Source organism: Alexandromys fortis, unplaced genomic scaffold (genome assembly GCF_014885135.2).
Source record: "Alexandromys fortis isolate MF-2015 unplaced genomic scaffold, M_Fortis_MF-2015_v1.1 scaffold_260, whole genome shotgun sequence".
NCBI classification, from domain to species: Eukaryota; Metazoa; Chordata; class Mammalia; order Rodentia; family Cricetidae; genus Alexandromys; species Alexandromys fortis.
This window is the reverse complement of record NW_026068136.1, coordinates 693,780-707,030: the sequence shown is the minus strand read 5'-3', so window position 1 is coordinate 707,030 and position 13,251 is coordinate 693,780. Positions and strand designations below refer to the sequence as shown.

The 13,251-nt window shown below is 39.6% G+C and overlaps 1 protein-coding gene across 6 annotated transcripts in view; it reads right to left on the bottom strand.

Annotated features, from left to right (window-relative positions):
- Nucleotides 1-13,251, bottom strand: part of Caprin2 (caprin family member 2) — a 48,414-nt gene that overhangs the window by 33,115 nt on the left and 2,048 nt on the right. For 5 of the 6 annotated variants that reach the window (XM_050126482.1, XM_050126484.1, XM_050126486.1 and 2 more), the window contains exons 3-6: nt 9,744-9,806; nt 6,290-6,376; nt 2,252-2,490; nt 1,188-1,270 (exon numbers count right to left, since the gene is read on the bottom strand). In XM_050126482.1, coding sequence (XP_049982439.1) covers nt 1,188-1,270; nt 2,252-2,490; nt 6,290-6,376; nt 9,744-9,806 — 472 coding nt within the window. Of the gene's footprint in view, nt 1-1,187; nt 1,271-2,251; nt 2,491-6,289; nt 6,377-9,743; nt 9,807-13,251 lie in introns of those variants that run through there. The other variant, XM_050126488.1, reaches the window with a different exon arrangement.

Genomic DNA, 13,251 nt, shown 5'->3' with positions numbered 1-13,251 from the left:
AAAAAAAAAAAAAAAAAAAAAAAAAAAAAAGATTTGCCATGCTGTTCAGGCTAGCCTTGAATTCTTGGGTTCAAGCTACCTTACTTCAGTCTCCTGATTGACCAGGACTAGAGTACATTCTATCATGCCTTAAACAGTTTTAAACAGTTATAAATCTTGATAGTTATATATACATGGCTTATTTTTCTGTAGATATATATATGTACTTATGTGTGGTTGCATGTGCACATGTCTATGGAGGCCATTGGTCAGTATGAGGAGTCTTCTTCAATCACTCTCATTAAATCTGAAGTTTGCTGATTCAGCTACACTGGCTGGGCAGCAAGCTCCAGGGATCCCCAGTGATGGGATTTCAGCCACTGCATGCCCAGTTGGGTTTTTTTTTTAATTGATACTAGATCAAACTCAGGTTTCATGCTTACACAACAAACACTTTACTAAGTCATATTCCAGGCCTTAGACTTGTATATTTTCTAAAGAGGAAGAAGTTAACTAATGATGGAAATATTTATTAGCTTATAGGGAGTTTTCATGATACTAAGTTGTGTTCTTCATATTTCATGTCTGGCAATTTGAATGTGGCCATTTGACAGTCCAACAGACTAGACAGACCATTTGTCATTTCTTACAATGACCTACTAAATAAGTCTTATATTAACAATTTATAGGGATTTAAAGTTCTCAAATAGAGCAGGTACCACTATTCAGAATAGGAAACTGAACTCAAAAATGATTAAGCTAGTATTGAAACCAGTACTAGAAATAAGCTTCTGTTCCCAAATCATATTGGCTGTCACATGAAAATTTTGTTAGTTCCCTTTCAGCAAACAGGAATATACAATAGCTTCTTTTTATATAAATAAAGTGGTCATCTGGGTGGGGGCAGCGCACACCTTTAATCTCAGCACTCGGGAGGCAGAGGCAGGCGATCTCTGTAAGTTTGAGGCCAGCCTGGTCTACAAGAGCTAGTTCCAGGACAGGCTCCAAAGCTATAGAGAAACCCTGTCTTGAAAAACCAAAAACAAACAAATAAATAAATAAATAAATGTATCATTCTTCCAATAAATACAGCAATGTCAGACATGTAAATTCTGATGGACTGACAGTTTAGACCCTCAATATCATACTAAACTTATAGACAAAAGGTTTACTATTTACTGCCTAAGTCCAGAGTACAGGAAACTCACATGTCGTTCCTACCACTGCTTTCTCACTACCTTCCAAAAGGTCCCAAAAGTACAAGGACGACTGCTCCATCTGGTCTTCAACACTGACAAGGAAAAGCAGCAGCAAAACAGAATGGCTTTAGGCATACACAAATACATGAAGAGCAGAACAATGTACATATGAAATATAACCCATCCACAGTCAAGATATGTAAATATGCTAATTCTATCCTTTTACTATTTGGAAGCAAAATATTGAATTTTATATATATTTATCAAAAATAAATGTCTTCCTTAAAATGAATAAAAAAAGATTTTACCAAATACAGCTATCAGGAATAGACCAAGCTGCCAGTGAAGTATCATGAGTTATCAAATGTGTCTCAGAAATAAAAATGAAATGGAAACACTCAAAGCTTCATTTAACTTCACTTTATAGAGGGCAGCTATTTTTCAACACGAAGAAAGTTTCATTCCCTGAACCAGCTAAAGTGAGAAGGCGGCAACCAACAACAGCGAACAGGTGACAATGGACCAGAGCATCAGCACAGAGTAAGGCATGCAGCTCTCTTCTTCCCTACCCCAGGCTGATGGCTTAGTAACAGATGGGCTCTTCTTGGCTCTGCCTTCACAGCTAACAAAGAGTTGGACCAACCCATACTGAACAAAGCAAAGCAAAAGGTTTGTCTGTTAGCTGATATATCTCAGTACAAAAATAGTAGCTAACTGGGGAAGAAAATCTTAGGAGCTTCAATTTTGCAGTTTTAAATTATCAGTTCATTTGTAATTAGTATCACAGTTAATATCTGCATAGGGTGAAGACAATGATCAAGCTGTTTTGTTTTGAGAGAAGGTCTCACCATACCTGGCCACACATTATTTTTAAAACCAGTGTTACACAAAAGACAATGTCAATGAGGACATTCAAACTTACTTAATTCCTGAATGATCTGTCAAACATAACTAAGTTTCCCATACTGAATTAAATTAATATTTTTTAAAATTAATTCCTAACTACCTATAATAGAAAAGCTAAAAGTGCTACAAGCTCTATTTCATGAAGATCATTTCTCTGACTGACTTACCTCAGACTTCCATTTCTTTCAGGGCAGGTCAGTTTTGAGAATTTAATGAGGTAGTCGAGTTCTTTTGAAGGCAAATACATTGCACCATTCAAGCTCCCTTTGAGGTCTTTTTGTACATGTTCTTGTGTCAAGCTCTGTAACACATACTGAACTTGAAGTATAGTTCGAAGTTTTTTCTTCTCAGCCTCAAGTTTTAGCATGTGCTCCTTTTTCTGGGCCTTTTTCTGTGCTTTCAGTAGCTGTTATGTTAAAACAAACACAGATTCACATATCTCAACTACCCGTGTTAGCAATTTATATATAACAAAATCTAACCCAAAATAGCTGGAATTAAATGATACATTTTGCAACTAAAGAACTGAACAGAGGCTTGCTGTGGTGGTGAGCACCTTTTTATCACAGCACTTGAGAGGCATGGTCTACAAAGTGAGTTTCAGTACAGCCAGGACTACACAGAGAGACCCTGTTTCAACAACAACAACAACAAAATATCTGAAATTGAGTACCGATGTGAAATCCACATCTAACGCCATGTAAGGGGTCACAGTCAAAACTGTAGGTATCCTGGGTCAGGGAGACAGCTCAGAAGCTAAAGGCACCTGGCTTCAAGCCTGACTACCAGAGTTCAATCTTAGACTCCATATACTAGAGACACAAGCGGCCCTCTGGTCTCCACATGTGTGCTGTGGCATGTACACACCACCATCACCCAATACACACATGCAAATTAAATAAATGTAAAGTTAAATATGAAGCACACTAAAAGTAGCATATAAAGTTACCCTCAGGTTATAATATATATATATATTTCATATTTAGAATTAAGTCTCATCCCCAAAATAGTTTATTTTATATGTGTAATTAATTATTCCAAAAACCAAACATTTCTAACCACAGGCATTTAAGACAAAAACACAACCATTTTTAAAAATTCCCACAGTAAATGTGTTGTGTCACCCACTTCCACCATTAAAATTTTTAATTGATTTAGGGTTTTTTTCAATTTTTATTTTTTGAAAATTCCATTCATGTATAATACAATAGGAACCTTGGTCATATCCATCCCCTAATCCTTCCGTCTATCTCAGCCCCCCCCCCCCCCGCCCACTCACCCAACATTTCACATCAACTTTCCCAACTTTTTATTAACCTTTTTTTTTTTCTGAGACAGAGTTTCTCTGTATAGTCTTTTTTTTGTTTGTTTGTTTGTTTGTTTTGTTTTTGTTTTTCGAGACAGGGTTTCTCTGTGGCTTTGGAGCCTATCCTGGAACTAGCTCTGTAGACCAGGCTGGTCTCGAACTCACAGAGATCCGCCTGCCTCTGCCTCCCGAGTGCTGGGATTAAAGGCATGCGCCACCATCGCCCGGCCTCTGTATAGTCTTGACTGTCCTGGAAGTCACTCTGTAGACCAGGCTGTCCTCAAAATCAGAGATTCACTTGCCTCTGACTCCTGAGTGCTGGGATCCACCCAGCTCATAAGTATATCTTGAAGCTTAACATGTTATATAAGCAAGGTGACATACCATTTAAATAAAAAGTATATTGCTAGGCATGATGAGACATGTCTTGAATCCCTGCACTCAGGAGGCAAAGGAAGGTAGATTTTTGTGAGTTCAAAGCCAGCCTGGTATCCATAGGAAACTCAGGACAATCTGGGCTACATAGTAAGACCCTACCTCAAAAATAATAATAATTGGGGGGAGAGATGGCTCAGTAATTAAGAGCACTTGTTCTTGCAGAGGACTCAGGTTCAGACCCAGCACAACTTCATGTTACCCCAGTTTGAAATTTGATATCCCGTGAACTCCTTGAGCACCAAGCACATACATGATGCACATACACACATGCAAGTAAAACATCATAAGCTCTGGATCTAGTGAGCGGAACCCAGTGGGTGGAGAAAAAACAGTCCAGCGGTACTGGATAAGACAGAGAAAAGCCTTCAGACTACAAGGTGTTTTAAGGGTTTATGACATCCTGAAAATTCTCCAACAAAGTATTTGTCACATCAAATAGTCATATGTGGGAGGGGGAAGCAAGGGGTAGGGAGAGATCTAAAGCATTGGCAGCAAGTAAAAATGCCTTCGTGGGTGCTGGAGAGATGACTCAAAGATTAACAGCGCTGGCTGTTCTTCCAGGGGACCCTGGTTCAAGTCCCAGCATCCACATGGCAACTCACAACAATTAATTTAATAAAAAAGGAATCATCAAAAAATGCAGCTGGGCAGTGGTGGTGCACACCTTTAACCAGCATTTTGAGAAGCAGAGGCAGGCGAATCTCAGTGAGTTTGAGGCCAGCCTGGTCTACCAAGTGAGTTCCAGGACAGCAGGACTGTTTCACAGAGAAACCTGGGGTGGGGGGGGGGGGAGTAAAGGAGAAATGCTTTCATGGAACCAGCACTGTTGTAGAATATTTGTTTACACTGTGTGAAGACATATCGCTGTGCTTGGTTTAATAAAAAGCTGACTGGCCAACAGCTAGGCAGGAGAGGTTAGCAGGACTTTCAGGCAAAGAAATGAACTTAGAGCATGAGAATCTAGGTACGTGGGAGACGCCAGCAAGACACTGAGAAAGACATACAGAATGGAAAAGAGGTATAAACATGGTAGAACATAGATTAATAGAAATTGATTCATTTAGGTTATAAGAGCTAGTCAGGAACAAGCCTAAGCTGAAGGCCAAGCTTTCATAGTTAATAAGTCGCAGTATCATTACTTGGGGGCTGGTGATCCAAAAGGATCACCATCATAACTTGCCAAGGTAGATGCTACCTCTAGAACACCATGGTGGAAAACACATATGAGTGTCCTAAGAAAAAGAACCCATCTTTCAAGGGATCCAAGAACCCAAGGTCACATCCTGGTTCTGTGACTTACTGGCCACTATTTTTAGTAAATTCCATCTGTCATGGGTCTCAGATCCCAAACCTATGAAACAGGGCTATATATCTCCAACTACTCTGCTGGAAACGATCCAGTGGAACGACACAGACACTAGCAGCTGTTTCTTTTTTTTTTTTTTTAAATATTTATTTATTTATTATGTATACAATATTCTGTCTGTGTGTATGCTTGCAGGCCAGAAGAGGGCACCAGACCCCATTGCAGATGGTTGTGAGCCACCATGTGGTTGCTGGGAATTGAACTCAGCACCTTTGGAAGAGCAAGCAATGCTCTTAACCTCTGAGCCATCTCTCCAGCCCCTAGCAGCTGTTTCTTAATAGTTTTAAAAAAACCTGAGAAGACGTGGCTCGGTGGTTTCCTGGGCTCAATTCCCAGCACCCACATGGCAGCTCACAACTATCTGTAACTCAATTCCAGGAGATCTAACACTCTCTCCTGACCGCTATAGGTACCAGGAATGCACATGATGTATAGAATATACATTGAAGCAACAGTCATACACATGAAATAACTAAATCTTAAAAAAATAAATGACCGGGGCTGGACAGATGGCTCAGAGGTTAAGAGCATTGCCTGCTCTTCCAAAGGTCCTGAGTTCAATTCCCAGCAACCACATGGTGGCTCACAACCATCTATAATGGGGTTTGGTGCCCTCTTCTGGCCTGCAGGCATACACAGACAGAATGTTGTATACATAATAAATAAATATTTAAAAAAAAAATGACCATAGATGAGGGGGAAAAACCCAAGTTGAAATTAAAATATGACAAAGCAGCTTTAAGAAGATGGAAAACAAATATATATACGAATATGCTTCTATCTATCTAAACAAAAAGGTATGAAAAATCTCTTCAAAGTCAAGTAGATTAAATCTAATTAAATTTAGCAAAAAAAATTTAAAAGTAGCCAAGAGCTGAGCATAGTGGTGCACACCCATAAGCCCAGATACCCAGGCTTGTCTGGGTTATACTCAGTGAGTTCAAGGACATTCTAGACAACTCAGTGAGACTTCCTCAGTATACTGTCAACACGGTATCAGATGAATGACAAGCAAATGCCATTTTTAGGTAGTGGCATATTCTTCAAGGTCAGTGGTTAAAGTGGTTCTAAGAAAAGCAATGAAAACACACTCACATCTTGGCTCAGCGCAGAAAAGGTTTTCTGAAGCTCCTTGGCGAATTCCAAATTATGCAGAACCTCTTCATACTTCTCCACTGCTTCCTACCAGACAGAATTAAAAAAGCAAATCAGAGGTAAGCTCAGCATCAGTAAGTGTTCCTTAAATTGTTAAAGGGCTGGAGAGATGGGTTAGTGGTTAAGAGCACTTGCTGCTCTTTAGGGGATATGTGTTCCCAGGCACCACTCCTGTACTAAAAATCATTTTTAATTGACAAAGGAAATAAGACTTTATAAGCTAGAAAAGTACTTACTAAAAGAAAAAGTACCTACAAGTTATATAATGTTTAAAAGTCTATTTTAATGCTAGAACTATTTTATTTGAGACAGTTTCTCACTGTATCTCAGGTTGAAAACTCATATGTACTCTAGGCTAGACTCAAACTTGTGATTCCCCTGCCTCAATCCCTCAAGCATATCTTTAGATATACTACCATGCCTGACCTCAAATTTTCTATTAGAAATCAGAGTCATGGGGCCATTGAGATGGTTCATTGGGTAAAGGTTCTTGCTGCCAAACCAGAAGACTTGAATTAGTCCTTAGGATCCACATGGTACACATGGTAGGAGGAGAGAACCAACTTCAGCAAGCTGCCATCTGACCCACCCACTCACATACATACATGTAGAAAAATAAAATAGAAATCAGATTCCTAACTCTACCCTACCTATAACGTATAAGTTAGAGATAGGTATGGGTTTTAAGAACAGTAAGCCATTAAGATTCCTCAGTTAACACCATTCATCACTCAAATAAACTACAGAAATAATATGTATCTCACAGGAGAATAGCAACTGTGAAACATCTAAAACATGGTGGAAAAAAATGTGTAAATAAATACCTGTAATAGACGTTGTAAGTATTATAACAAGCACTATCCTATTGAAATTAAAGAAGTATTTTTTTAAGATTTTATACCATGGCAGGAGGTGATTGATGCACATCTTTAATCCCAGCACTCAGGAGGCAGGGGCAGGTGGATCTCTATGAGTTTGAGGTCAGTCTGGTCTACAGAACTAGCTCCAGTAAAAACAAAGGCTACACAAAGAAACCTGATGTGAGATTCCCCTCTGAATGCTGTGAATACCATTAATGAATAAAGAAACTGCTTTGGACCTATAGCACGGCAAAAATTATCTAGGTGGGGAAAACTAAACTGAATGCTGGGAGAAAGGAGGAGTCAAAGAGAAGCCATGTAGCCCTGCCAGAGCCAGATGGAACCCCAGTAAGCCACAGCCACACAGATTAATAGAAATGGGTTAAATTAATATGCAAGAGTTAGCCAATAAGAAGCTAATGGGCCAAGCAGTGATTTAAATAATATAGTTTCTGTGTGATTATTTCAGGACTTAGCAGCCGAGAACCAACAAGTGGCCTTCTTCAACAAAAACCCTGTCAAAACACACACACACACACACACACACACGCGCGCGCGCGCGCGCGCGCGCGTGCGCGTGCGCCAAAAAAAAAAAGCTTTTATTTATTTTTTAATTACTTTATGTGTATGGGCATTCTGCCTGCATGTGTATATGTCCTCCTGTGTATGTCTGGTGCCTGTGGATGTCAGAAGAGAGTGTTGAATCTCCTGAAGCAGGAGTTACAGATGGTGCGAGCCATGACATAGGTGCCTGAAACAAACCCAGGTCCCCTGCAAGAGCAGCAATAGCATAAGTGCTTATATACCCTAAGCCATTTTTCCAGCCCCTCTAGTATGAAATCTTGTGTGTGTGTGTGTGTGTGTGTGTGTGTGTGTGTGTGTGTGTGTGTGTTTTGACAGGAGGCTGCTTGTTGGTTCCTGGCTGCTAAGTCCCGAAATAATCACACAGAAACTATAATAAATAATACATAAAAGATATCATACTCAAACAAAACTAGTAATCAAAGAGGAGTTTGTCTTGGTAATTTAACTCTTTGTGGAGAAAGACAAAAGTCATTTTGAGACAGACCAGCTGATGAGATGGCTCAGTGGGTAATGGTAGCACTTGCTGCCAAGCCTGACTACCAACTTAGATCCCCAGGAATTACAAGGTGAAAAGAAAAGAACTAAGTCCTACAAGTTCTCCTCTGACCTCCACACCATACAAATAAAACAAATAAATGTAATTTTGCTTTTATTTGTTTTGTTTTTGCTTGCTTTGTTTTGTTTCTGTTGTTAGGGCTTTGTTTGGAGCTCTTTTTGGTCTGAGAGGGTATTTGGGTCTTTTTAGACAGATCTTACTATGTAGCTCCAGTGGTCTGGAAACTCACTATACCAGGCTAGCCTCAAACTCAGAGATCTATACATGCCTCTGCCTCTTATCCTAGGATTAATAGTGTATGCCACCATGCCCAGCCCCTTTTAATTTAAAATGGAAAAAAAAACAAAGTCCATTTGGAACAGAACAAGTCATTAAACTTATTCAAGCAGTTAGAGCAATATTGGAGTCTCAGTAATTAAGATAGTGTAGTAGGATCAACAGATTGCTTGGTTGATGAATGAGTTTAAGAACAGCTAGGGCTGTTACAAAGAAAAATCCTGTCTCGGAAAATATAAATGAATGAATGAATCTTAAATAACTTCAGGCACATTTTTGTCCACCTTAAAAGGCAAGAAATGTGATCAGGCAAAAACAGCAAATAACAGTAAAGATTTTTTTTAGTCCATATTGCAAACGCTCTCCTTCACAAATTAGATAAAATCTGGAATTATCAGGTATACCATGAACAGGCCAAACATGTTTCATAGGATGATGCAGGAGTACCACTATGAGTTCATAAGAAGAAAATGTATTGTCAATATTCATAGTGAAGTTAATTTTTAAAAGGTTAGAGACGTAGCTCAAGTATGAAAGAAACTGAAAGACAGCAACTCAAAATCATGAGACAAAGCTACAAGAAACAGACAAGAATAGAAAGATGCCAAGTTTATATTAAATCAGTAAGAGCTAAAAACTTGAGTATAGCCGGGCGGTGGTGGCGCACGACTTTAATCCCAGCACTTGGGAGGCAGAGGCAGGCTGATCTCTGTGAGTTCGAGACCAGCCTGGTCTACAAGAGCTAGTTCCAGGACAGGCTCCAAAACCACAGAGAAACCCTGTCTTGAAAAAGGGAAAAAAACAAAAAACAAAAAACAAAAAAAAAAACTTGAGTATACTCAGTCTTCCTAGCATAAATTAAATTCCAATGTATATGGTAACTCATCTAATTTGTTCTATTTAACCCATATCCAACCAATATTATCTAATAGTATACACAAGCAGACCCCTGTAAATTTAAGGCCTGCCTGGTCTACACAGTGAGTTCCAGGACAGCCAGGGATACACAAAGAAACCTTGCTTGTCACAAAAAAAAAAAAAAAAAAAAAAAAACAGCAAACAAAAAGAGAAAAGAAAGCAGACCAGTACATCTAACAAAGGACCTCAAGCCACTTACCAGCTGGTCTGGGTTAAGCTGCTCTCCATTTTTCAGGCGGTCTTTATAATCCTCCAGTTTGAGCTACAAAACAGAAATATGTTTTATGGTATAGTCTGATAGAAAAAACTGAAGCAAACAAGATTCTTAAAATAAGATAGCATGCCAGACTATAAGATAGCATGCCAGACTATAATTTCATTTAGGCAGACAGCAAGTATGTATGAGTTCTAAGTCAGGTAAAAAAAAAAAAAAAAGAGAGAGAGAGAGAGAGAGAGCAGCACTGGTCTCTCTTTGCCCCATGTAATCAGTCCAGCAGATTCCAGGTAAACTTACCACAACTTGGTAGCTATTTCAGGTCTTTGATCAATGCAAAAAAAAACCTTCCACCCAACCAGAATTTGCCTTGTACTCCAAGAATTTGTCTGCATCTCAGAACTGCAGCTGGGCTGAGCTTACGCTGCTGAGAATAAGCTGAACAGTATAGTTACACACCACTGTAGTTGGGATGCGCTGGATGCACTGGTGCTGGTATTTCAGCTACCTCAAAGATCTCCCTATTCTGGGAACAGGAAATGCCTCTCAGGAGGCAAACCTGCCCAGCAGTTAGAGTAGAGGGACAGGCGTGTGGTGCCCCACTCACTTAATAGTCACAATTCTGAGATAACCACTAGTCTTCCACTTGGATATATACTATTAAAAAAAAAAAACGGCTAGAGGATTGAGTTTTTGCCATGTATTAATCAACTCAAAAAATCTCACAGGAATAACTTTCTATGTGAACAACAGAATTCCTAGAAAACTGGTATCGCAGTAAAATTATCCAACAGTTAAGCCTCATTTGGGGGAAAGACCCATAGTAGTACTATTAAGAATGTAAACTCTACTGGGTGGTGGGGGTGCATGCATTTAATCCCAGCACTCGGAAAGCAGAGGGAAGCGAATCTCTGTGAATTTGAGCCCAGCCTGGTCACAGAGCAAGTTCCAGGACAGCCAGGGCTGTTACACAGAGAAACCCTGTCTTGAAAAACCAAAAGAAAAAAAAGAATGTCAACTCCTAGATGGGCTGTACTGATGCGTGCCTTTAATCCCAGCAGATCTCTCTGAGTTCAGGGTCAGCCTTGTCTACAAAGTAAGTTCCAAGACAGCCAGGCTACACAGAGAAACCTTGTCTTAAAAAAAAAAAAAAAAAAAAAAAAAAAAGTAAGCTCACTGTATTTAAAAGCATTATTGAACCTGAAGTTTCCCAAAATGAAACACAAAAGCCAACCAGTGTTTGGGGTTTTTAATGTGTGTAGTATAATAAGGTGTGAAGGGGGTTATTTAAAGGATTACATTGGAGTTACCTAATTAGAATACAAAAGTATCAGCACTGATGAAGAAAAATTTTATAGGAAAAAAATATGGTAAGTAACAAGATACACAGAGCAGTCAGCATGCTAAGTTCACTATTATAAACTAGTATGTAAGTCTTATAAGTCTAATAATTGAATTTTTCTTTTTTTTTTCTGTTTCTGTTTTCAAGACAGGTACCTCTGTGTAACTCTGCCTGTCCTAGAATTCATTTTATAAACTGGCCTCAAACTCAAGAGATCTGCCTGTCTCTGCCTCCTGTGTGCACGTATAGGAACAATCCACCATGCCTGACTTATTTTAACTATGTGTATCTGTGTGAAGGTGCATGCAAGTAAGTGCAGGTGCCCCAAGAGGCCAGAGTCATTACTGAACATTGCTCCACCACTAGCAAATGGAGTTACAGGTGGTGTGTAAGATGCCTTATGTGGAGATGGGGATCAACCCCAGGTCCTCTACAAGAGCTCTAAATACTCTATGCTGTTGTTGGTGAGACAGGGTCTTTCTTCATAGCCCTGGCTGTCCTGGAACTCATCATGTAGATCAAAGTGGCTTTGAACTCAGAGATCTGCCTGCCTCTGCCTCCTAAATGCACGGATTAAAGGCATTCACTACCATGCCCAGTTTTCTGTACATACACTTAACCTTTGAGCCATCTCTTCAGCCCCAAAACTTATTAAAATTATAAGTGTAGGGCTGGAGAGATGGCTCAGAGGTTAAGAGCATTGCCTGCTCTTCCAAAGGTCCTGAGTTCAAGTCCCAGCAACCACATGGTGGCTCAGAGCCATCTGTAATGGGGTCTGGTGCCCTCTTCTGGCCTGCAGGCATACACACAGACAAACTATTGTATACATAATAAATAAATAAATATTTTTAAAAAATTATAAGTGTATGTGTGGAGGGCAGAGGACTTTGGGGAGTTGATTATCTTCCACTGCAGAATCCTGGGGCTGAACTCAGGTCATCAGGTTTATGCAGCAAGCAGCTTAACCAGCTAAGACACCTCAACAGCCTGAATTTTTTTTCCTCTTAATGGCTTCTATTTATAATAAGTCAACTTAAATAGGGTCTAAAGTCAACCATAGACCCCAACTTAGAGGTGCTCAGCCAAGGGAATTCATTCCAGGAGATATTTGAGGTTATCACAAGTTGCAGAGTCTAGAGGTGGACAATGCTTCTGGCATCTTTTAAGCAGATGCTCAGGACAGTCTCTCACAACAAGGAATTATCTAGCACAGTGGTTCTCGATCTGTGGGTTGCAACCTCTTTTGGGGTCACATTTCAGATATTTACATCAATCCATAACAGTAGCAAAATTACAATTATGAAGTAGCAATGAAATAATTGTATGAAACATGAGGAACTGTATCCAAGGGTCACTGATCTGGCACAAACAGCAGTAGCATCATGGCTGACTCCCTCTGCACCAGTTCATGCTTGCTTATACTACTAGTTGTTACCTGTTGAACTATGTGGCATTTTCACAATGATTAACTTTCTAACATAAGGACCAAGATATTACACTGTCTTTCATACTAAATTTGCTATTTAAGAAAATACATTAAAAATTGCATTTATTAGTCCCATAATCATGATATAAACCACAGCATTTTGCAAGCTCTTCCTACACTGGTTTTAGGTCTTAAAATGTTCTCCTAGAAGCTGAAAACAAAGGCACTGGTGGTAGCAGACAGACATTTCAGAATTAAAGTGTTACGGTTTAGCTGGATAATACAGGAATACACATATTCAGCTTCTCCACCAGGAAAGTCACTAATGAATCTCCACTAACAGACACTGCACTGGCTAGCTCTCAGTGTTAAGGAACCTGTGCTGACCCAGGCACAATATTCTTATCACACTAGTAATCAAATGCATTCATCCAAAAGATGAATGGAAAAAGTAATCAAACTACCAGCCGCCAGCCCTTCTGCAAGGGAAGATATAGTCAATAAAACTCAAAAATCTCTTAATATCACTCCACTAAAAAAAATATAAATTAAAAACAAACAAACAAAAAACTTTCCTAGGGCCAGGCGGTGGTGGCGCACGCCTTTAATCCCAGAACTTGGGAGGCAGAGGCAGGCGGATCTCTGTGAGTTCGAGACCAGCCTGGTCTACAAGAGCTAGTTCCAGGACAGGCTCCAAAACCACAGAGAAACCCTGTCTCAAAAAA